The sequence below is a fragment of the Stenella coeruleoalba genome, assembly GCF_951394435.1.
Source record: "Stenella coeruleoalba genome assembly, chromosome: 10".
Classification (NCBI taxonomy): Eukaryota; Metazoa; Chordata; class Mammalia; order Artiodactyla; family Delphinidae; genus Stenella; species Stenella coeruleoalba.
Window position 1 is genome coordinate 103923758 of NC_137156.1, and position 22592 is coordinate 103946349.

Below are 22592 nucleotides of genomic sequence, written 5' to 3' on the forward strand. Positions count from 1 at the left end.
GCTTGGACTCCTGTAGTTGGCGTCGGAGCTGACGCCCAGTCTGTGACCGCAGACAACCGGACAATGGGTTGGCGTGAAAATGCACACGTGAGGTGTTGCATATGTGCAGAAAAAGCTTTCCCTTCAGCCTGCAAGCCCAGCCTGCCTGCTTGCTTCAGCCGTACCCGCTCCCGCTTGGGAGGAGCCCCTTTTAGAGGGTCACCTCCCCCCTAACGCAGGCCCACAGCACCGACCCTTCCTCCCGGCTCTTCCTTACCTGCTGACTGGAGTCTATCTGCCCCATCCCAGCAGAGACCACGTCTGACGTGCTCCTCAGGCCTGGCAGCCGCACGGCAGGCTCTCCAGGATTGGGGGGAGGAGGTGAGTGAGGCATCAGACATACCGTATCATCAGACGTCCGCAGGGCTTTCACCCGAGTCCTCACCTTGAAAGGTTCCAGAAGGCAAAACCTGCACAAGAGGGACGATCCAACGCGAGGAGACACTTCCGCTCCGTCTCGGGTAAGAAGCAGGAAGACCCAGAGGCGTGCAGCGCCCCGGGGGAGCTGTCAGAGCGCAGCGGTGCTAGGGCGAGCAGGGCTGCTCCCTCCACAGCACGGTCACCTCCAGCCCCTCTGGGTGTACAGGTCTGTCCCGAGGTCCCCTGATTTCACGGAGACCACAGAGGCAGCAACCGAATTCCCCAGCAAGACCGGACGCACAAACAAAGCCGCTCTCCTAGCCCGACCCTCGCCTGCAGGAAACCAGAGGCGAAAGGGGGAAGGGCCTTCAGGGCGAGTCCAGGAGAGCCTGGGTTACAGTATGAAAACGGAATTCAGACCAGTGTTCAGGTTTACTCCACTTTATTAAAAACTACAACGACAGAAACAAGAACTCAGTGTACAAATGAGAGAATGAGGAAAGGGCCAGGTAGGAGAACAGATCACACAGCAATGGTGAGGGGGTGGCCCGGCTCCGACGACCCTCACCATCTGACCCCAAACCCACTCCTCCCACTGGCGGAGGCCAAGGCTGCAGGGCCGTCAGAGGACGCGAGGCTGTGCCGACAGCTTAGGGTCCCATCTGTGCAGGACCCACACGCTGCCCTTACTCACGGGAGCCTAGAGAAGGCTGCAGGACACGATTCAGAAAAACGCTGCGAATACTGAGAACTCGCTCTTCAACCACAGGCAGCAAAAGCAACAGGACACGGAACTCATGCCAAGAGGCCAGCAGTTCTGGTGACACCCTTCCGTGCTCAGCCCCCTAGAACAGCCCCCAGGGGCCCGAACACAATCGACTTCAATCCCCAGAAGGTCAGGCGAACCTCCTGCAAGTGGTGGGCGGTTGTCAGAGGGCTATAAACGCAGCTCTGGGAAGTCAAGTGCCCCGAGATGAGAGCAGAGGAAGTGAGTCAAGGAAATAAAACACCTCGGCCGTGGGGTGGATGCAGCCACACGGCACCGCTGCGAGCCCGGCCCCAGGACTCGGAGCCCCGCGCAGTTTGGTTGTGGGTCCCTGCAGCAGAGTGAAGTCAGCACCAGGTCTGACCTTCCACCAGGACCACGGAGCTGCTGCGGACGCTCAGAACTGCTGAAGGATCATCTTGCGTTTCAGGTCGTGGGTGAACTTGTGCATCCTGAAGAGCTCACTGTCGTAAAAGGCAGACAGGTTGTGGATGTTGATCTGACGAGCCTGAAAAGAGGGGACGACCAGTGAGCCGTGCAGACGCGTGGGCAGGTCCCGAGCCCGAGGCCCCAGCAGGGGAGGCAGGCAGGCGGGGCCTCTGTCCCCGTCACAGGGAAGAGCGAACCGCTCTGAGGCTGAGGCAGGGTCTGCAGCTGGACACGGGGCTTGAAATTTCAGCCCGGACAACGGCCGTGAACTCGGACAAGCTGCGTGGTTGCCCCGGCCCAGCGCGTCGGCAGGACGGGTGATAGTAATGGGACAGTAGTAGGACACATGCGTTGTGACGGCCCGGGCAAACCCCGCCCCTGGCCACGCCCATACCTTGTCCACCAAGTCCTTCTCGGGCACCTCGATCGTGTCCTGCTGGGCCCCGAAGCGGTTGCGCTGATACGTCACCTGCTCGGCCACCAGCTGCTTCAGGATGAAGAGCAGCAGCTCGTTGTTGTCCCGGCGGAACGACAGGTAGCGGGCAAAAGTCTACGGCGAGAGCGGAGGTGACCCTCCTGCCAGGCCCCCCCAAGCCAGCTGCTCCTGGCAGCAGAGGCAGGTTGGACTCCCGCGGCCCAGGCCCCGCCCCCATGGCCCAGGCCCCGCCCCCACCTTCCGCATGCTGCGCATGACGCTGAACTTCTGCGTGTCCACGAAGCTCTCGAGCATCACGCGGATGGCCATGTTGACGTCATCCTCCATCACGTAGTCCCGCAGGTGGATGCGCGCGTGGGCCTCAGCCATGCGGATCATGGATTCGATGTGACGCACCGTGATGGGGATGCTGCCCGTGGCCTGGAGGGAGGGCCGCGTCAGGTCTCCCCGCGGGACGGCCAGCACGTGGCAGAGGGGCAGAGCTGGTGCCGCCGGGAGGCCCAGCTGACCCCCCTGCAGGGCGGCGCCCACCGGAGCCAGGCGCGCCCAAGCTTCCCCTGGTTCCCAACGCGCGAAGGCTCACGGCTGCCACCGCCAGCCCAGCACGTGTGCTCCTGGCAGCTCCCGGGCACCCGGAGTCTCCACGCCTGTGGGCGGCTGTATTTGTTACCGTCAGGTACCAGGGACCGCCTGACGCAGTGCGGCACAGGGAGAAAAGAAAGCTGTGTCTCTGGGAAGCCCGAGCTAATGCCCTGAAAAGACCTGATTAACTGAAAAGGTGTTGTTAGCAGGGAGGGAAAGGGAAGGAGCGGTGGCTGTCACGCTTAGGTAGGTGAGACGGAGCAACCTGCAAGAACTCTGCAGTCCACCTGCCTGCAGGCTGCCTTTAAATCTCTCCCCAGCACGAGTGAACGCAAACTAGCTCAGGCGCGTGCTCATTCGGGTGAGATTTTCGCAAAGTCACTGGAACTAAATCAACGGCCCAAGAACAAAGACCTCAGCTGTACCCTGAGACAGACAAACGCACGTACGTTTAAGTTCCGTCTAAACAAAACAGTTAAGGTGAGTAAGTATCGTGTCTTTAAGGCCGTCCTGCTGCTCCAGTGCTCCTGGACCCACTGAGCACACAGACAAGGCTCTGCTGTGCGTCCCCCTCTGCCCCACCCTACCTGCCCCACCTGGCCCTCACCATGGATTCCTTCCTCAGGTCACTGTACATCTTGGCCACCTTGTCCTGGTCCATCTGGTTGAGCTTCGGGTGGACCTTCTCCTTGGCGTAGATGATGTACTTCTTCAGGACCTCCTGCGGCAGGGGCTCCACGCCATATGTGTTGGGCATGGGGGGCTCCGGGGCGCCCCCCAGGCCCCCATCCTCCTTGTTGCTGGGGTGATGTCTGATGTGGCTGCCGACCACGAAACGGGCCAGCATCTCATCCTGAGACAAGACGGAGAGGACAAGAGCGGGCTGAGCCTGGCGCCTGGCTTGGAGCAGGTCAGCTCACTGAAGACGCTCTGTAACGACACGTGTCCCCCACCCGCCATGGGCCGGGAGCTCCTGGGGCGCACCCCCCCAGTGAGGGCAGAGGAGACAGACAGAGTTCACGCTATAGGAAGAAGAGAAGCACGTGGTGGGATGGAGGCCGGAGGACAGCCTCCAGCTGAGGCCACCAGAGCCCCAGTCACAACACCTGAGAGAAGAGAACAGAGCGCGAGTGAAGCCCGAGAAGGTGAGGGGGTGTGGATGAGGAAGGGGCAGGGGGAGAGACCTCTCGGGGACGGTGGACTCCCCGCCAGAGAGATGGGATGGGAGGCCGAGAGCAAGTCTGTAAGGAGAGGCAGGTCCGCCGTGCCCCCAAAGACGGCTGGCCTCTGACAGGAGAAGCCGGGGGCCCAGGACCAAGGCTGCAGTGCATCGGGCCAGAGGAGGGAAGCTGGGACGAGGTTCATAGCAGCGAGAAGTGAGGAGACTCGGGAGCTGGTGGCAGAGCGTGGGCGATGCTGGGTGGGTGGCCGGGGAGGGGTTGGCGAAGGAGAGAAATCAAGGAACTCTGGACTGAGAACAAGTGGAAAACACACGGTCCACGTGGCAGCCCTTCCCTGAGCCTGGCGAGCCACAGCCCTGGGCCGACGCCAGGTCCCCAAACTCACTGCGCACACCCAGGGCGTGGGCTGCATACCTGGACTGGGTCCACTGTGTCCCTCACCACACACAGGACGTCGAAGCGGGAAATGATGGGCTCCGTGAGGTCCACGTTTTCCGAAAAGGTGAGCGAGGGGTCATAGCGGCCACCTGCATCACAAAGGCAGGTCCCCATCAGGGCTCCCACTCCCTGGGGCCCCTCTGCTCCTCGACTGGACAAGGTTCTTTCCAACCTGTGTGGCTTCACTGACGAGAGGGGAATCAGTGGTGGAGGGATGCAGGGCCTGCCCCAGGCACCCCGGACAAGCCCGCGTGAGGCTCTCCCCACCTGCCCCAATCGGCCCGAGGCCGCTCAGCCGCCTCCCGCGAGGAAAACCCGGGGACAAGGTGGCAGGGGCGCCTGGGCTCTCTAACCACTTGCTGGCTGAGACCGACGGCCAGTCCCACCCTATTAAGCGCTAGGTGCTCCTCCTGTCTCCCGAGAACACGGCTCGACGAAAGCCCGGGGGTCTCCCGTCCTCCCGCCCCCAGCAAGAAACGCAGGAGAGGAGCACTTGCTGCTGCTCGGTCCCTTCCTCACTCAGTGGCGCGGGTCCCAGAGCAGGGGCCCCCGGGTCTGCTCCCCCTCTGGCCGTCGCACCCACGCACCTATGGGGTTGGCGGCAGCAATGACGGTGCAGCGGGCCTGCAGGGAGGTGACGATGCCGGCCTTCGAGATGGAGATGCTCTGCTGCTCCATGGCCTCGTGGATGCTGGTCCTGTCCTGGTCGTTCATCTGCACGGCGGGCAAACGCAGGATTCTTGCCCGACCGCGGTCTCTCAGACGAGGCCCCCGTGCTCCCCACGAACACGCGCTCCCCACCGAGGGCTCAGCCCACATGTCAGCTCTGGGCCCGGGGACCCACCTTGTCAAATTCATCGATCAGACATACTCCTCGGTCCGCCAGGACCAGGGCCCCAGCCTCCAAGGCCCACTCCTTGCTGACGGGGTGCCGCTGGACGTATGCCGTGAGGCCCACGGCCGAGGCCCCCTGGCCGGTGGTGAAGATGGCTCTGCTGGACACTTTCTCAATGTACTTGAGGAACTGAGACTTGGCCGTGCCGGGATCTCCACAAAGGAGCACGTTGATGTCACCTCGCACCTTGTGCTTGCCGCCTGGGGGCAGGAACGCGGCAGAGGGGGCTCAGGACAGAGCTGGATCATCCCCGATTTCCCAGCCTGCTTACCGCAAACAACAAAGCAATATTCTTTCTAGAAAGGGACGTAATGCCCAGGAGCCACCCCACTCTGAGCACAGAACCCAGAACCATGGTGCACAAGGAGGTGCCTATGAAGACGCTGTTTGTCCTGTACACACTGGAGGCTGTGCACGTGCTCTCCAGCCAGGAGGACAGCTGAATGCGGCACGATGTGGACCAGCGCACGGTAACTTCAGAGCGTGAGCTCGTGCTCTGTGTGCCCACAGGAAACGATGCCAAAGCCGTGCTGACGGGGCAGCTGGGTACGTCACGGACAGTCCCTCACACACAGACAGGGAGCATTACACTGGCTAGGAGAAACATGCCACGGTCACGGAGTGCCGTGTTTTCCATATCAGCACACGTGTAATCTATCTGAACAGCCACACAAAGTTCTGCCCATGTCCCCCCGACACCAACCAGGTGACCTGCAGGGAGGGACCGTGATGAGACAGGGAGGTCAACGGGGGCTTCAGCCCCTCTGAGGATGTAATACAAACACACGTTCAGGTATTATTCCTACAGTTAAATGTGTGCACAGTGGCATGGCTGTGGGCTGCGCTCTCCCTGGGATGAGGAGCCACCCGTGGACGTATCCTTCTCCCGGGACACCGGGAACTGCTCCCACCAAGCCCCCTGCAGAGAAGGCGGCCCCCCTGCCCCGCTCACCAGGGTTTTTGGGCTCCCCTCCAAACAGAGCCAGTGCCAGGCCTCGCTTGATGTCTTCGTGCCCGTAGATGGAAGGAGCAATGCTGGCAAAGATCTGGGGGTGGGGGGCGGGGCGATGGGAACGGTCACCATGTGCTCCGGCCTGGAGCGCCCATGCACAGCTGCAACTCCCCCGACCCCGCATTGAGACCCACCCCCATCCCACCCCCAACTCCGGGCCTTGTACTTGGTTGGCTCTTCCCGAGTCACCGAACCTGAAAGCTGACCAGAACCCCGGCCTGACCCCCTTCACTTCGTCCTGTTGCAGGACCACCCCAAGGTCGCCCGCAGAACAGGAGCAGGAGACGAGACCCAGGCCCGCGTGGGCGGGGGTGGACTCCAACAGCACGGACGCAGAAGACCCCACCCAGGATCGGCGGCCTGCCTGAGCCTGTGTCCTCGAATGGAAAGGAGATGACACTGCCCAGGTCACGGGGGCTGTGAGCACTACAGGAGGCGTCTACACAAGCCCGGGTCCCGCAGGACTGGAGGTACCGAGCTCAGAACACGGGGCGGCCGGGAGGTGGGTCCACCGGGAGGTGAGACGTTCACCTGGAAAGCCGTCGAGACATTTCGCCAATTGCTCTGGGGGGGTGTGTGTGTGTGTGCGTGTGCGCGCGTGTGTGTGTGTGTGTGTGTGCATAAGAGAGAGGAAGAGGGCTTCCCTGGTGGCGCAGTGGTTAAGAATCCACCTGCCAATGCAGGGGACACTGGTTCGATCCCTGGTCTGGGAAGATCCCACATGCTGCAGAGCAATTAAGCCCGTGCGCCACAACTACTGAGCCTGCGTGCCACGACTACTGAAGCCCGTGTGCCTAGAGTCTGTGCTCCAGAACAAGAGAAGCCACCGCAATGAGAAGCCCGCGCACCACAATGAAGAGAAGCCCCCACTCGCGGCAACTAGAGAAAGCCCGCGTGCAGCAACGAAGACCCAATGCAACCAAAAATTTTAAAAATAAGTTTTAAAAAAAGATGAGAGACAGTCAACGAATCAGTGTGTAGACCTTACTTGGACACTGACCACAAGAAACTTTTCAAAAACTAAGAGACCACCAGGGAACTGTAGACCCAAGTGAACATCACCCCTAGGAACTGCCGGTATCTTCAAGTGTGACAGGGGTAGCGGGGTCAGTTTAGTAAAAAAAGAGCCTTGAGAGACACACTGGTGTAGGTGCAGGCGCAAGGGCGGGTCTGAATTTGTGTCAGAATAACAAGGGAGGGGCTTCCCTGGTGGCGCAGTGGTTGGGAGTCCGCCTGCTCATGCAGGGGACGCAGGTTCGTGCCCCGGTCCGGGAGGATCCCGCGTGCCGCGGGGCGGTGGGCCCCTGGGCCACGGCCACTGGGCCTGCGCATCTGGAGCCTGTGTTCCGCGGCGGGAGAGGCTACGGCAGTGAGAGGCCCGCGTACCGCAAAAGAACAAAACAAAACACAAAAACAGGGAAGGGGGCTGCACAGAGGAGCCCAGACCAGCCATGACCTCGGGGATAGGAGAAGTTGGCAAAGGACACGCAGGGTTGCCACACCATGCCACGCTCGCGTCTCACAACTTCTGTGGTGACTTTTAAAACGTGGGCCAGGGTCCCCTGGAACTCACGATAACCTTGAGCTGGGTCCCCTGGAACCCGACACTCAGAGGCACCTCCCACACGTGGGAACCGCATGGGGGGGCAGAGGGCGGCCCCTGGAAGCAGAGGTGGAGGCCGGACGGCCTGGTGGGACCCTGGCTCTGCCACTTGTTAGCCGCGTGACGTGGGCGTCTCACGTAAACCAGGCCCCCACCGCCCCACGTCTCAGGTTACTCATCAACAAGAAGACACAGACGACCTCCTGCAAATCGCTGTGACCAGCGGCTACTCGGCGCTCCGTACACGTTACCGATCCCCTTACTGAGCCCCCACCTCTGCTGGGAGACCTCATGCCAGGACTGCCCAGCCTGGGCTTCTCCACCCAGACCGCTTCTCGGTGCTGTCTGGGCACCAGGCACCTCGCAGGATGAGGTAATGTCTCCGTCTGGGACCAAGGGCAGCAGCCCGCTTCCTGCCTGCTGTGCTCGCAGGCTCCCCGCGCCGTCTCTGCTGGCCTGAAGGGCACGGGAGCGGCCACACACCGCTCGGTGCACCCGTGCTGACCCGGCTACCTTAAGCGATAGGGCAACTTAGTGCCTGGTAAGAGGGGTGAACCCAAACCCAGACCTGCCAGGGCGTGACACCCACTTCCCAAGGGTTATTCCATTTACCACCACGACCTCCACATCACACGGGAGGAAACAGGCCACCCGCTGCTGAGGACGCCCAGGACCCGACCCCAGGCTCCTAACACTCCTAAGTCTTAGGTGCACCGCCCGCCGCCCTCAGACAGCCCAGCCCCCACCTGCACGGCCACAGGGAGCACAGGAATCGTCGAGCGCAGGCCCAAAGCTGTGCTCATCCTCCCGCTGGCCCTTCCCAGCACCCCAGCTGTAACAACCTGTAACCGCGACAGCTGGCCGCGGAGACCCCACGCCTGCTCGCTGACCTGCTCAGCCTTTAGAACAACTCTGCGAGTGGGTGTGACCCAGTCTCTGCTCACAGCCGGGGCAGCGCATCTGACCACACCGAGCACGACGCCAAACCTCCACCCTCAGTCTGGCTTCGGGCCGCGCGCGTCTCCCGTCAGTCCTTCAGACCCTCAGTGTCGGGCACAACACACACCTCTCGAACGCCTCACCCCACCAGCACCCACGAGATCCAACGCCACGGCGGCAAGCGGGGTGGAAGCCGGAGGGACGCAGGCGGGAGAGCCCACGGCAGCGGGCAGCCAGCAGACCGGAGGGAACCCACCGAGGGCGGCGGCCACCCAGCGCACCACTTGCTCCTGAAGACACAGACCACCCGACTTGCAATATCGAAACCTGGGTGCCCACGTTTTTATGTGAAGTCTCCCTATTCCTAAGGGATGATAACTCATTCAAACATTTGGAAAAACAAAAAAACAGAACCACGTACCAGTTGGAAAAAACCCGTCGGCAGGCTGGATGGGGCCCACCAGCCACCAGCCGGCAAACCTCCGGCTCCAACCGTTCCAATGAGCCTGACCATTTCTGGATCTTCCCTGTCACCCGTCAGCTTGTCTCTGAAGTGGCAGAGGGAAGTCACGGCAGGCAGAGGGCAGGCGGGCGCTAGGGAAGTGTTCTAGAAGCACACGGACCCCCCGCACCTGCACACGTCAGGTGTGTGTAGACAAGCTGACACAGGCCTGGGACCCAGAGTCCCCGCCCTCAGAAACCGGCTCCCTCGAGATTCTGAAACATGCCCGTCACACTAGCACTGGTTTCCCTCGGCGGGGGCGGGGCGGGGGGGGGTTGCCGGGGCTGTAGTAAAGGACAAGCCCCATGAGGGCGACAAGCGGCTCTCACTTCCCACCAAGAAGCCTGAACAACGCGGCCCTGGAGGGTCCCTCAGGACCCAGCACATTGGTGGAACTGCAGTGCCTGTCCTCCTGGGGCTAGGGACACCCGCCTTCCCCGTGTGCCCCCAATCTTGGCAGACTAATAAAGGTGGCCGACGGGGGTGCAAGGACCTGAGCTGTGCGGCAGCAGAGCGGCCAGGGAGAGAGCTGGGAGGTCCTGCACCAACAAGAGAACAGGAAGTGGGAAGGCGAGGGGAGAGGGATGCCAAGAGGGCTGGGGGAGGGCCACGAGCCTGAGGGGCCACCCGGCGACCCAGGAGCCCGAGGGCCGTGCGGCAGAACTTTTATCAACAGGAACTTAACATCCTACAGCTGAGACTGGAACAACCCGGGTTTGATCTGCGTGGGTCCACTAACACGTGGACTTTCAACAGAGTCGGGGTGGGCGCCCCTCACCCCTGCACTGTCCAGGGGTCGCCTGTATTTGTAAATTCTGCAACGAAAACCCCCGTCCCCCCAACCTCAGCAAAAAGCCTACAGTTAAAGGGAAAAGCAAACCCCCGTGCTGGGGTAGCGCTATTCCTGGAGAAACGACTGGGGACAGGGGTCTGATGCCACGGGACACCCCACCAGACAAGCTTTTCCTACTGGCCCCCCGGTTTCCCTTCCAGTCCAAGCCCGGCACAACCTGAGGAACCCTGACCTCACCCGTGTCCTCGCGGGCAGGACACAGGCTCAGTGGGGCTGCCGGACGTTCTTCCCCTGGAGCACAGCCCCCGCCAAGGCAAGTGGACTGAGCGGACACAGGGAACCAAACGAAGGGACCAGCTTCCAAGACCCGGGCACCAAGACGGAGGCTGCAGGGTGGGCCAGACGGCGAGCCCCGGGTACCCTGACTCTGCGGCTGCCCCGCCCGCCCGCCTTCCACCTGCCTTCTCCCCAATCTGCTGGTCCTTGGAGAGGCTGATAATCTTCTTCACATCCTCGTCAGTCAGCTCTCCCACGGCCACCTTATTGTCCTTCTTGGCCACGTGGTTGGCTAGGATGACAGTGGCGAAGACGGGAAAGCCGTTGGCGGTGTTGAGAGCCCCATCGTAGTTGTTGTGATAGATGCCGGTCAGCTCCTGGGGGGTACCGAGTGGTCAGGAGGGCCACAAGCACGGGCCGGGCCCGCCTCCTCGCTGGCTTCACCCGACCCCTCCTCCGGGTCCCTGGGTCACCGACAGGAGAGCAGTAACTCCACAGCACGCTGCTCCCAAGCCCAGCACCCAGCTGGCCGCCCACCGCAAGGAGCTCAGTGCTAGAGACGGGAGAGCTGACCTCGACCCACTCCCCGGGCCACCGCCACAGCGCCCACACCAACTTCCTCGGCCCCCCGGCCACTCACTATCTCGTCTCCCGGCTTGCAGCTGTCCACCAGGTCCGCGAGGAGGATGGCATCCTTGGAGCGGGGCAGCCGGCCGGCCGCCACCTTGCCAGGACTCTCCTGAATTCGGATGCGCTGGTAGTTCTGGTAGATGGTCTGCGCGGGACAAACAGATGGTCAAAGGGACCCGCCCCTAGCCGGCGAAGCCTGGGCTGTGGTCCAAGCACCGATTCTTTGTCACCTGAACTGGACCGGTGCCCTGGGGCAAGGAGAGCAGCGTTATTATTCCCACCGCTGACTAGGATACGCAGAACCAACGATGGCAGGGGGGCGAGCCACTGTGACCAGCGCCACGGTGCACGGTCCCCGCTCCTGCCACGCCGCCCCCCCCGGGGATGCCTCCCTCCTGCCAGAAGCCAGAGCCCTGTGACAGGCCCTACAGCTGAGCGCAGTGCACGTGGACACTGGAGCCAGGCTCCGCTGTGGCCTAAGCTGTGTGGCCCTGGCGAGGCCTCCCCCTCTCCGTGCCTGCCCCGCAGAAGGGGGGTCGATCGCTGCAGCCACAGCCACACAGGGAGAAGGAAGTCACGTCACACGTGAAAAGCACTGAAGCCAACGCCCACGAAACAAGTTACGCCAAGTGTGGGCTTACTGTCGAGGTCACAAGGCTGCACTGTGCGTGCAACCTAGCATCCGTCATCTCACCTACCGTCTAGAAAAGAGCCACAGGAAAAGGTGCTTTTAAGCACACGCTCTGCATCAAAATGCTTGCGTTCTAATCCTCTGGGCCACTCCTGGCTGGGTGACCTCAGGTCAAACAGGGCCAACAACAGCACCCGCCTCACGAGGTGTGATGAAGACCACATAACGCACGCCCCCACCACGTGGCACCGAGCAAGTGCTCCAGAGACTTCGGCGTAATTATTATCCCCCCACCGGTTACTGTCCCAGGTGCCCTGCAAGCAGAGCCTGCAACTCTGCTCTCGTTCAAGTAGATTCTCAAGAAACGTGTGTGAAGGGGGAACCTGTAAAGGAGAGGGGGACCAGCTAGACGGAGGGGGCAGGGGGACTCTGGGCAAAGGCACGGGCTCAGCTGGAGCCCAGCCCTGCAGCTGTCGCTCCCCAAGGCAAGGCGCACTTGAACTTTGAAACAGGGCAGCCTTTGCCTGCGGGCTGCCAGGCTTTTCCTGGCAAGGCGGCTCCAGCTAGGGCGCTTCTCAGAATCGTAGAGCAGTGAGGCGTCAGCCCATCAGTCGTGGCAGCAGAGCAGTAGAGGGGGGTCTGGGCTCTACCGCAGCGATCGTGATGAGCCCGCCACACTTTACACTGGGAGTGGTTCACGTTCAAAGGCGGGTGTTGCGTGCCCGAGGTCTTAAGGCCCAGAGCCTTCCAGCAGGGCCTCCCGACGACAGCACAGCAGTGTCACAGACAGTTACAAATCAGGGGTCCCCAGCGCAAGGCCAGAGAGGCAGGTACCAGGGAGTCTGGACTGGAAAGCAGGTGCCCTGCTGAGGGGCAGCCAGGGGAGACGTGGGCCCAGTTTCACCAGATCTTCCCGCTCGAGAAAAAAAAGCCATAAACGTTGACGCTTTAAATGTCTGGTTTGTACAGACTGGCTTGAATGCTTGAGAACACCATGAGGGCTGACCACATGGGCCTGCCTGCCCCAGCGCGGGGCCAACACACACTTGCACCTTGGCGCCCGCGGCTACGGTGCAGCCCCGCGCTCACCTCCTCCATGTTGACCTCGAAGGGGCCGGCTGACTGGCACTCGGGGCACGAGCCCGGCTTCACCTCCTGGTTCTGGGACTGGCAGAAAGGCCCCAGCACGAAGCCACACTTGTTGCAGTTGTACTTGACCATGCTGAGCTGAGGCAGGACGCCCGTGCAGCTGGTCACCACCCCGCTGGTGCGGATCAGCTGGTTCAGGTGCAGCTGCCTGCGGAGGCGAGGCGCCGTCAGAGACCACAGGGCGGGGGCCGGACCCTCGCCCGCCAGTGAGGCCAGGACCCACGGGGTGGGCTTTCTCTGGCCGCGGCCACCCGCCACCCCCCACGGGTGCCCGAGCCCCCGCCGGCTCACCTGAGCGAGCGCAGCTCCTCCACCAGGGGCAGGTGGGAGATGCGCACGTGGACGCGGCTGGCGATGCGGTCATACTTGGGGTACATGGCCAGCACCACCTCCAGGGCAGCCTCGCTGAAGATCTGCAGCAGCTCAGCCGGCGCCTCGGGCAGGAAGTAGGCCAGGACGTGCTCCCTGGCGGCCAGGTCCTCGTAGTTCACCACCAGGCTCTCGCGGTTCTCTGAGGCGGGCGGGGTGGGAAGGGAGGCTGAGCGCGGAGCAGGCTGGGGCAGGCCCACCTCGCCGCGAGAAGGGGAGGCCAGCCCGCCGAGCCCTTGACTCGGAGCTGGAGGCGCAGCCTCGCTCCCAAGTCCGCTCAGCGTTAGCGACGGGACCCAGAGAAGTGACGGATGCTAGGTCTCAAGCTCTGAACCTATGAAACGGGACCTAAGTGCCTGGGGGGGATACAGTGGAGTAACACATGGGGTGCCTACCGCAAACTCAGAGTGCCTACGAGGCCAGGAGGAAACCCGCGAAGAAACGTGTCGGATGTGAGACGAAAGGGAGAGGAGGGGCCGGTGGGGGACCAGGAGCCACACGCCGCCTCACGTGCTGCTTTGCTCAGAAACGGGCTGCTACACTCTGATCAAAGCAGCAAGCCAGATTTTTACATAAAGTCTGCCCGATTGTAAGTCCATCAAAAACGACTGCTGGGGCTTCCCTAGTGGCGCAGTGGTTAAGAATCTGCCTGCCAATGCAGGGGACACGGGTTCGAGCCCTGGTCCGGGAAGATCCCACGTGCCGCGGAGCAGCTAAGCCCACGAGCCACAACTACGGAGCCCGCACGCCACAACTACTGAAGCCCGCGCACCTAGAGCCCATGCTCCGCAACAAGAGAAGCCACCACAATGAGAAGCCCTGGCACTGCAAGGAAGAGTAACCCCTGCTCGCCGCAACTAGAGAAAGCCCGCGCGCAGCAACAAAGACACGGCACAGCCAAAAAAAAAAATTAATTAATTTTAAACAAAACAAAAAAACGACTGCTGTGGTCCAGACGTACGTAGTCCCTGGACAGTGCGCTGGACCCACGATACTTTGTCTGAAAGACGGGCACCCCGGGCTCAGGCCCCGGCCCCGGCGCCCCATGTGCCCCGCACATCCGTCTGTCAAACCCACCGCCACAAGGCCAGGGCAGGCGGCCTCCCGCGGGCACGGGGCAGGCGCACCTTTGCACATGTCACTGATGCGCTCCTTGAAGACGTTGTGGCCGCGGCCGTCCACGTGGGTGCGCAGGAAGTTCTTGAAGCGGTGGTGGATCTCCAGCCGCGGGCCGGCCATGCTCACCCACTCGCGCACCGAGTGGCCCTTCAGGTCCTCCAGGTTCTCGATGCTCTCGATCATCTCGTCGGCCTCGCCACCGTCCTCCGTGGCCCGCTCCACCTGCCGCCGCTTCCGGCTGCGGCGCTCCTCCTCCTCCTCGTCGCTGTCTGGGGGCCGGGGGCACGTTCAGGGCCGGCTCCCCGCACCGCCTCCCGCCTCCCCCGGGCTCCCCGAGAACGCACCGTATAGGAGCCCGCGGCGCATGCGGCCCAGGCCCCGGCCGGCCTCCCGGTCTCGCTGCCGCATGACCCGCTCGGCCGCCTCCCTCTGGCTGGCGGTCAGCTCGTCCACGTCCTCGTCGTCCGGGGCCAGCCCCTCGGGCTCGTAGACATCTATCTCCGGGATGGGGCGGTAGTCCCTGCGAGGCCCCCAGATGGAGCCTGTTAGCACCCAGACCCCAAAACAAAACCCCACCAGGAACCGGGCTCCCGAGGGCTCCGGAGCCCCGGCCAGGGCACCTGGAGAGGCTCCGAAAGGCTCCCCCACGGATCCCCCACGGAAAAGGACACAGTCTTCCAAAGGACGGACCTCCTGACACCTGCTGTGACACGGGCAAACTCTGAGGACACTGCTCGGTGAGACAAGCCAGTCACAGGACAGAAATCCTGCGTGATTGGGTTTGGGGAAGAAAGTCCTGGAGAGGGTGGTGACGGTCGTACGACCACGTGAGTGCCGTGATGCCACTGAGCTTACGCTCAGAGATGGCCGAGACGGGAATCTTGTGTCACGTGGGTTTTCCCACAGTGAAAAAGGGGAGCTCTGAGCACCAGCAGGAAAGAGGAATCGGAGGACCCACAAAACCTTCAGCTCGAAGGGCCTTCAGAGAGCCAACACAGCTCCCCATGGGCAGGAACCCTCCTGCACTCCTGTTTCTGGCAGCCCCACCTCGAAGCCCGGACCCCAGGAGGCCCACACACATCAGCCCAACCAGCCTCTCCCGAACACATCTGTGGCTCAGTCCTTCCAGCCACAGCGAGACCTTCCACGTGACTGCCTGTCAGATATCTGAAGGACTGATGCCTCAACAAGGACCCCCACCAGGGCAAACACAGCTCCCCTCCCCGCGATTTGGGGAAGCACACATCACCCTCCATCAGAAAGATGAAGAAACCAAGGACAGGGGGCAGGGGGTGATGGGATTTCTGCCAGAGGTCACTCAACAGAGCTGGGTGTCAAGGTGGCTAGCTGCTTCCAATACCACACTGGCTCCACGACGGTCCTCTTGAATTCTCCCTTTCTCAGAGGACGTGGTAATTTGGGGAACTTCTTCTTTCTTTTTTTGGCCATAGACTCTGTCAAAGAACACTCTCAGATAATCCCACACTACTGACACCAGAAACAGAACCCAGAACCAGGTATGCTTCTGGATTGATCGCTTCCAAATTCTTAAGTGTTCTCAAGGAAAAGGTACCTGTCTAACTCGTTAAGAATTTCAAGTCATGGGCTTCCCTGGTGGCGCAGTGCTTAAGAATCTGCCTGCCAATGCAGGGGACACGGGTTCGAGCCCTGGTCTGGGAAGATCCCACATGCCACGGAGCAACTAAGCCCGTGCACCACAACTACTGAGCCTGCACTCTAGAGCCCGCGAGCCACAACTACTGAGCCCATGTGCCACAACTACTGAGCCCACCAACCTAGAGCCCGTGCTCCGCAACAAGAGAAGCCACCACAACGAGAAGCCCGCGCACCGCAACAAAGAATAGCCCCTGCTCGCCGCAACTAGAGAAAGCCTGCACGCAGCAACAAAGACCCAACACAGCCAAAAATAAATAAATAAAAATAAATTAAAAAAAAAAAAAGAATTTCAAGTCATGTGAAATGCCTGCAGTGAAATTCTAATTGGTCAATTTAAAAGAATTTGATAAATTAGACTTCAGCAAAGTTTTAAAACTGTACACATCAAAACCCGCCATTTAAAAAAAATTAAAAAGACAAGCCATAGACTGAGAAAAAAATATTTGCAAATCACATGTCTGCTAAAAGGCTTACAACCAGAGTAAGTTTTTAAAAACTCTTACGACTCAATGATAAAAAGTCAAGGAAACAAATTATTGATAAAAAACGGGCAAAGGATCTGAAGACAAATTTTCCAGATACTCAAATGGCCGACAAGCACGCGAAGCGCTGCTCCACATCACTAGTCATCAGAGAAATGCAAATCAAAACCACAGTGAGATACCGCCTCGCCCCCATTAGGGTGCCTGTTGTCAAAACCCAGAAGGTAACAGGTGTTGGTGAGAATGTGGAGAACTCAAACGACATACGCCACTTGTGGGAATGTAAAACGGTGCAGCTGCTTTGGAGAAGTCGGGCAGTTCCTCAAAAAATTAACACAGAGTTATCACGTGACCCAACAATTCCATTCCTAGGAACTGGAATTCCATTCCAAGAGAACTTAAAAATGCATTCACATAAGAAACTCCTAGCAGCACTATTTATAATTGCTAAAAAGCGTAAAGCACCCAAAACGTCTACCAACTGATGAATGGGTAAACAGAACGCAGTCTGTCCGTGCAATGGAGTACTACTCAGCCACGAAAAGGAATGACGTGCTGACGTGGGCTCCAACGTGGATGGACCCTGAAAAACACAGTAAGCCAAACAAGCCTGCACACGACGACGTGTGTATTCCAGACTCCACCTGCACGAAACAGCCAGCACTAGCAAATCCAAAGAGACAGAAAGTGGATTACTGGTTACCTAGGGGTGGGGAAGGGAATGAGGATTAACTACAAACAGGCACAAGGGATCTTACGGGGATGACGGGAAAAACTGGATTGTGGTGATAGGTGCACCACCCAGGAAATTTACTAAAACGCATTGAATTGTATTCCTGTAAGAGACAAATCTTACACTGTAAAAGTTATAGCTCAGTAAGGTTGTTTTTTAAACAAGCCATGAAACCCAAATCTCACTGGGCCCATCCAGTCCTCAGATACCTCTATCCAGTCTTCCTTGCGAGGGAAGGACAGAAGATGCAGAGGGCGTGGATGGAGGGTGGCCGGCCGGGGAGGGGCGTCCTGCCTGCACAACCTCACAGGGCACAGCAGGGAAGCTGCTCAGGGCTGCTCTGCCCAGACTCCTCATCCCTCCAGACTCTGTCTGGCCTGTGCCGCACACCCAGGCCCATCACCTGGAGTGATGGAGCTTAAAGTGAAGATCCAAACGGTCCAGAGTGCCCTGGATGCTCCCAAAGGGCTCTCCCTGTGGCCTGGGGGGCGGCCTGAACAGTACTCTCATACACACCAAGTGTGAAGCCCCCACGTCAGAGTACAGAGAGCCCCAAAGCAGAACCTCCACGAGGCTCCCGGGCGTTCAGATAATTCTAGTGCTAACGTATAGGCCAAGTCCTGGGTGTTAAGACAGGGTGAGACACCAGTGGAATCTAACCTTCCTCACTCACAGAGCTTTCCTCCACCATCTTAGCAATAAGCCTCCATAACCTTTACTACGTTCGTACATTTATCAGTAAGTGTGAACACGAGATCTGCTACAGATTAAGCACAGTAACTGTGGGCTGAATTAAATCTAAATCTTGATTAATCACCCCCCACACACACAGTTTCTCTGAAGTTGCAGAGAAACTCTTGGCTACCTGCTTCCTGTCCTTCCCAGTTGGGGTCCCTGACGTGGCCCCGGATTAGAGATGCCCTGCGTCCCCTGGGGTGCACATCTCATGGAGCTGGGGCTTACCAAGGCCTTTGGGTCTAACTCTAAGGTAGACACAGCAAGTTACACGGACATGTGCTGTGGCTCCATGAACCTGTCTCCCCCCAGACCCTGGACCAAGATGTGCTCAGAGCAAGCAGGCTCCGATATATCTGCTTCCCCGGGACACACAACAGCCCCCCAGCAGAGCTTGCTGAGAGCAGGGTCTTGAGCGCCGAACCTCTCCATGCCATCTCCGAAAAGCTCCTCTCCATCCTCCTCCTCCTCCTCCAGGGGCCCCTCTGTGCCGAGCAGTCCCTCCGACTCATCCTCAAAGGGAGGAAGGTCGCGGCCGGGGCTGGAAGTCAGGGCATCCGTGCGCCGGGAGCTCCGCCCAGGGCTGGAGGTCAGAGGATCGTTGCCTCTCCGCCTCGGGGCCGGGCTGGACGCCACCGTGAAAGACTCGGATGATTCCTGCAAGAGGAGATGGGTTGGAGGGGGTGAGGGCCCACTCAGCTTCCTATACGGTGGCGCCCCCACCCATAGGGTCTCCCTCTCCACGGCTGACCCTGTCCTCCCACGCTGCAAACCCCTCCCAGCCTGCACACTTTGCACCTGCTGTTCCCTCTGCCTGGAACGCTCCCTGAGCCCAAGGCTTCTCCACGCCCGGGGCCGGCTCATTCCTCACACACACCGTGACTCACCCGACCCCGTTTTCTCCAGGACAACCCACTGAGGCTACCTGGTTAGCTGGTTTACCTGTTTACCGCCTACTCCTCCCCCCAGCACGCGTTCCCGCCCTTCTGGGCCCCCGGTGCACCAGGAGCTGCCAGGGGAGACGGGACACGAGAGCGGCCACAACCTAAGGGGTCGGAGACCCAGGTTGGTGGAGGGGCAGTCAGCTGACGAGGCTGCGGACGAAAGCAGCACGATAAGGAGGGCCCGAGCGCGCGGATCGGGCCGGGGGCCCGGGCTGCCGGGGTGGGACCCGCCGGCCTCGCAGACCCGCCCGACTGGAGCACGGGAATCGGCTCCGCGCCCGGCCCCCCACCGCCCGCGCCCCGCACGGCAGACGCACAGACTCCGCCGCGCTCACCGCCATCGCTGCTCAGTGCTCCTCTCCGCTCCGCCAGCAACAGCCAGTTTTCGCGCGAAAAACGGCCCACGTGACCGCCCGTGCCCGGGAAGCGTCTGAGGGAGCACGACGTCATGACGTTGGCGTCCATTTTCGTCACGCCGGCGCTCGGGGGCGGGCCCGAGCGTGCGGCCCCGCCCACGCTGCCCGAGACCCCGCCTAGCCCGCGCTCTGTGCTGCGGGGCCAGCCGAGATGTACGACCTGGTGCTGTGGCCGCCTGGGGGCCTTGTTTTCTGACGTTTTCTTACTGTGTGATGTCAACTCCTCCAAAAGCTCAGGCTGCGTCCTTCAAGCGCCGAAAGGCGGGGGATGGTAGGAGGCCAGCTGTGACGTTCTAGTGGGGGTTACCCCCCCCCCCCGAGGGAGCCGAGATGCAGGGGTGTTCCAGGTAGCAAGAGCCTCGTGCGCAGCGATGTGGAGAGCAGGGCACGGTGGGCATCTGCAAGCACTTTCCTAGTTCCAGTTAAAGCGCTTGTGATGTTCAGGAAGGGACAAAAATTGAGGCTGGAGAGCCCAGGTCACGAAAGATCACCAAGTCTTTCTACTGAGCTGGCTTGAGGGCAGTGGAGAGCTACGTGGGTTTTAGGAGAATCCCTCAGGCTGCCAGGGGTGGACATAGATCGAGGCAGGTTGGAAGCAGTTACAGTTGGTTCCAAATCTGCAGATTCAACCAACAGGGTGGTTAGAAAAAAAGTTTAATTCCAGAAAGTTCCAAAAATCAAAGCTTGATTTTGCTGTAGGCCAGCTAACTATTTACACAGCATTTACACCTATTTGCATAGCATTTACATTGTATCAAGTATTGTAAGTAATCTAGAAATGACAAAGTGTACAGGAGGATGTACACAGGTTACGTGCAAATATTGCACTATTTTATATGAGACTTTAGCATCCTTGAATTTGGGTATCTGCAGGTAGCCTGAAACCAATCTCCCAAGGGTACAGAGGGACGAGTATGCTGCGATTCTTCGTCCAGGTACAGGCGGCCTGGGCTAGGGCAGGCGAGCAGGGCAGGGCTGGATCTCAGCCCTCTTGCCCTGGCACTTTTGTGCGGTGAACAAGCATCTCGGGATGGGGCCCCGGGTAGGGGCGGGAGCGATGACAAGGAGGGGAAATATCCAAGACGTATTCAGGAGATGGAGTCTCTCGGTCCTGAGGACCGGGGACAGCAAAAGGGAGGCACCCAGGATGGCAGCAGGATTCTGGCTTGGGTGGGTGACAGCGTCACCTCTGAGATGGGGGCGCGGGAGGAAGACAGGGAAGGAATCCAGCAGCTTACAACAGCTGCCATGTTGTCTCAGTGTCCGCGGGCCCGGGCCCGGGCCTGGGCCTGAGCCTGGGCAGGGCTTGCTGGATGCCTCTGCCTCGTGGTCCGGCTGCTGAGCCAAGCACTTGTGTCTATTATTTAGGGAGCGGTTCTGCAGCACCATCTCCTCCTGTCAGCCATGCCTCGGGAGGAACACCACCCTGAGCCTGGTGCAGGCGAGGGAGGGAACCTGAGAGTCAGATCTTTATCTACTGAACTACCATCCAGGGAAGCTCGCTGCTGCCATGCTCTGTCTGGTGTGCAGGGGGCACTGCAGTGTGTCAGCACTCCTCTGCCCTGGAGGGAGGGGAGATAGCTACCCTCATTACTCCACAAATGAAATCCCACTGAAACCTATGCGTGGGGCCCAAAACTCAGCGTACAAAACGCAGAATTGCGCATGGTGGTAATAAGAGCAAACTCCCGCCTCCTCCCACGCCCGCTCCAAAGTGTCTGTACTGTCTCAAAAAAAACAAAGATGGAGGGAGGGGGGTCATTTGGCTTAGTTACCGATTCTCCATTTCTCCTCCTTCCTGGCACAGGGTGGAAGGGAAGTTTCCTGCCTCTGGAGGTCAGAAGTGGCCTATGACTTGTTTTGCCGATTAAAGGTGTGCAGGGGGAATGCATGTAACTTCCTGGCAGAAACTCTTGGAGCTGTCCACTCAGGAAGACAGGCGCCTCATGGCATCAGCTCATGGCTGATACAGAAACTGCACGCTGACCAAGGTCCAGATAAACTGGGTCCCAGATGGTCACAAGGCAGCGGCTTCCTCACCTTCCCCTTGTTCAGAACAGGAGCAAGGCAAAGACTGGGGCCCAGTCTCATTCCAGCCCAGCTGTGAAACAAGTGTGGTGTCACGAGGTGTGTATCTTGGGGCTACTGTGATCAGTGGGTGCCTACGACAAGCAGCAGGCCCTGAGTCAGCCTCCGCACGTTCAGGGAACGTGAGAAGCATGGCCCTGTCCTCACGACACTGCCATTCTAGTTGGGGGAGGCTGATGCTGAACTAGGAAGTGACTAAATGAACATGAACCCGTTAGAGAGACTGTGCTGCTGTGTAAGCAGATGGGGCAGGTGGTTCCCGAGAAAGAGAACCAGGAATGGCTTTCTTGACATAAGAGAAGCCATTTTTGGCTTGGTTGGGATGGAAGCCTGGCCACAGTGCTTACCCTTAAACAGGTCTCAGTAATGAATGATCTTAAAGGAGCAAAAGAATGCAGAAACAAACTGTTATCAGGTGAGAGAAGTAACAACGCTAGACAACGTATCAGTTGTAAAGATTCCCTGTTGTGATTCAATGGCAAAAATTAGCCTGAAGAGCTCAACCATCAGATCAACTGGACCCTAAGGGAGGATGACGGTGACCACCTCTGAGCCTCATGACTTCAATTAACTAAAACTTAGACTGCCCAAGCCCCTTGATGAATACGCATGTACCCTTAGCTTAAAACGTCCCCAATTTTGTTGTTTGGGGAAGCACGAATTTGGGAAAAGTCCCCTATGTCCTCCTTACTTACTGCAAGTGATCAGTTCTTCCTTCTCCTGCTCTTTGCCTTGGTTGTGTCTTTCCGCTCGACGTCCACCAACAGACGAACCCAGTTTTGGTAACACTGGGAATGAAATAAAGGGGCTTTGTGTGACAGAGACTGGACAGCTTCTTTGGCTAGGGTGTCAAGCAGGAGAGGGGGGTCATGTGACAGGAGCCAGGCCGGGGTGGGGGTGGGGGGACAGGTGCAGACCCACAAGCAGGAACAAGCCTTGGTATAGCCAAAACACAGAAACAGAGACCAGTATGGCTTGAGCACCCAGTGAGGAGCGGGTGGGAGGGATATGTTGGGAGGGATAAGGACTCGGAAGCAGGAGGGGCCTGACATGGTGGAACCCGGGAGAGGGGAAAGAGGAGTGAACACAGCAGGGACGCAGGAGGTTAATCCAGGAAGGCTTCCAGGAGTTGGCTGCCTGTAGTTAGAGGTGAGAGGAGGCGGATCAAACCCCAGTTCTGGGCTTTGTCACTTCCTGGTCCTGTCGCTTCGGTCAAGCACTTAACGTCTCAGCCTCAGGTTCTCCTGAAATGCGACTAATTACAGCTGTTCTGAAGAGCTGCCGTGAGGCGGAGGGTGCGCAGCACTGCGTCGACTGCGGCCGCGAGGACAGGTGCGCGGGGGACGCGCCGGTCCGGGCGGAGCTTGT

The 22592-nt window shown here is 59.7% G+C and overlaps 1 protein-coding gene across 2 annotated transcripts; it reads right to left on the minus strand.

Moving 5' to 3' along the window:
• Nucleotides 1-824: 824 nt before the first annotated feature.
• Nucleotides 825-22478, minus strand: MCM2 (minichromosome maintenance complex component 2). 2 transcript variants are annotated; one of them, XM_079933339.1, is made up of 18 exons: nt 22395-22471; nt 21920-22012; nt 19056-19753; nt 18201-18433; nt 14494-14669; nt 14158-14418; nt 12953-13172; nt 12602-12809; nt 10892-11026; nt 10437-10628; nt 6079-6172; nt 5076-5326; nt 4819-4945; nt 4208-4320; nt 3220-3465; nt 2268-2450; nt 1989-2144; nt 825-1673 (listed from the first exon to the last, which is right to left on the minus strand). In XM_079933339.1, exons 3-18 carry the CDS (start codon nt 19059-19061, stop codon nt 1563-1565), a joined length of 2712 nt encoding a protein of 903 aa, XP_079789465.1. In that variant the 5' UTR covers nt 19062-19753; nt 21920-22012; nt 22395-22471; the 3' UTR covers nt 825-1562. The 2 variants fall into 2 exon arrangements, with proteins under 2 accessions (XP_079789465.1, XP_079789466.1); XM_079933340.1 differs by lacking the exons at nt 825-1673; nt 1989-2144; nt 2268-2450 and adding an exon at nt 2723-2792 and having other exon boundaries at nt 22395-22478.
• Nucleotides 22479-22592: the final 114 nt, after the last annotated feature.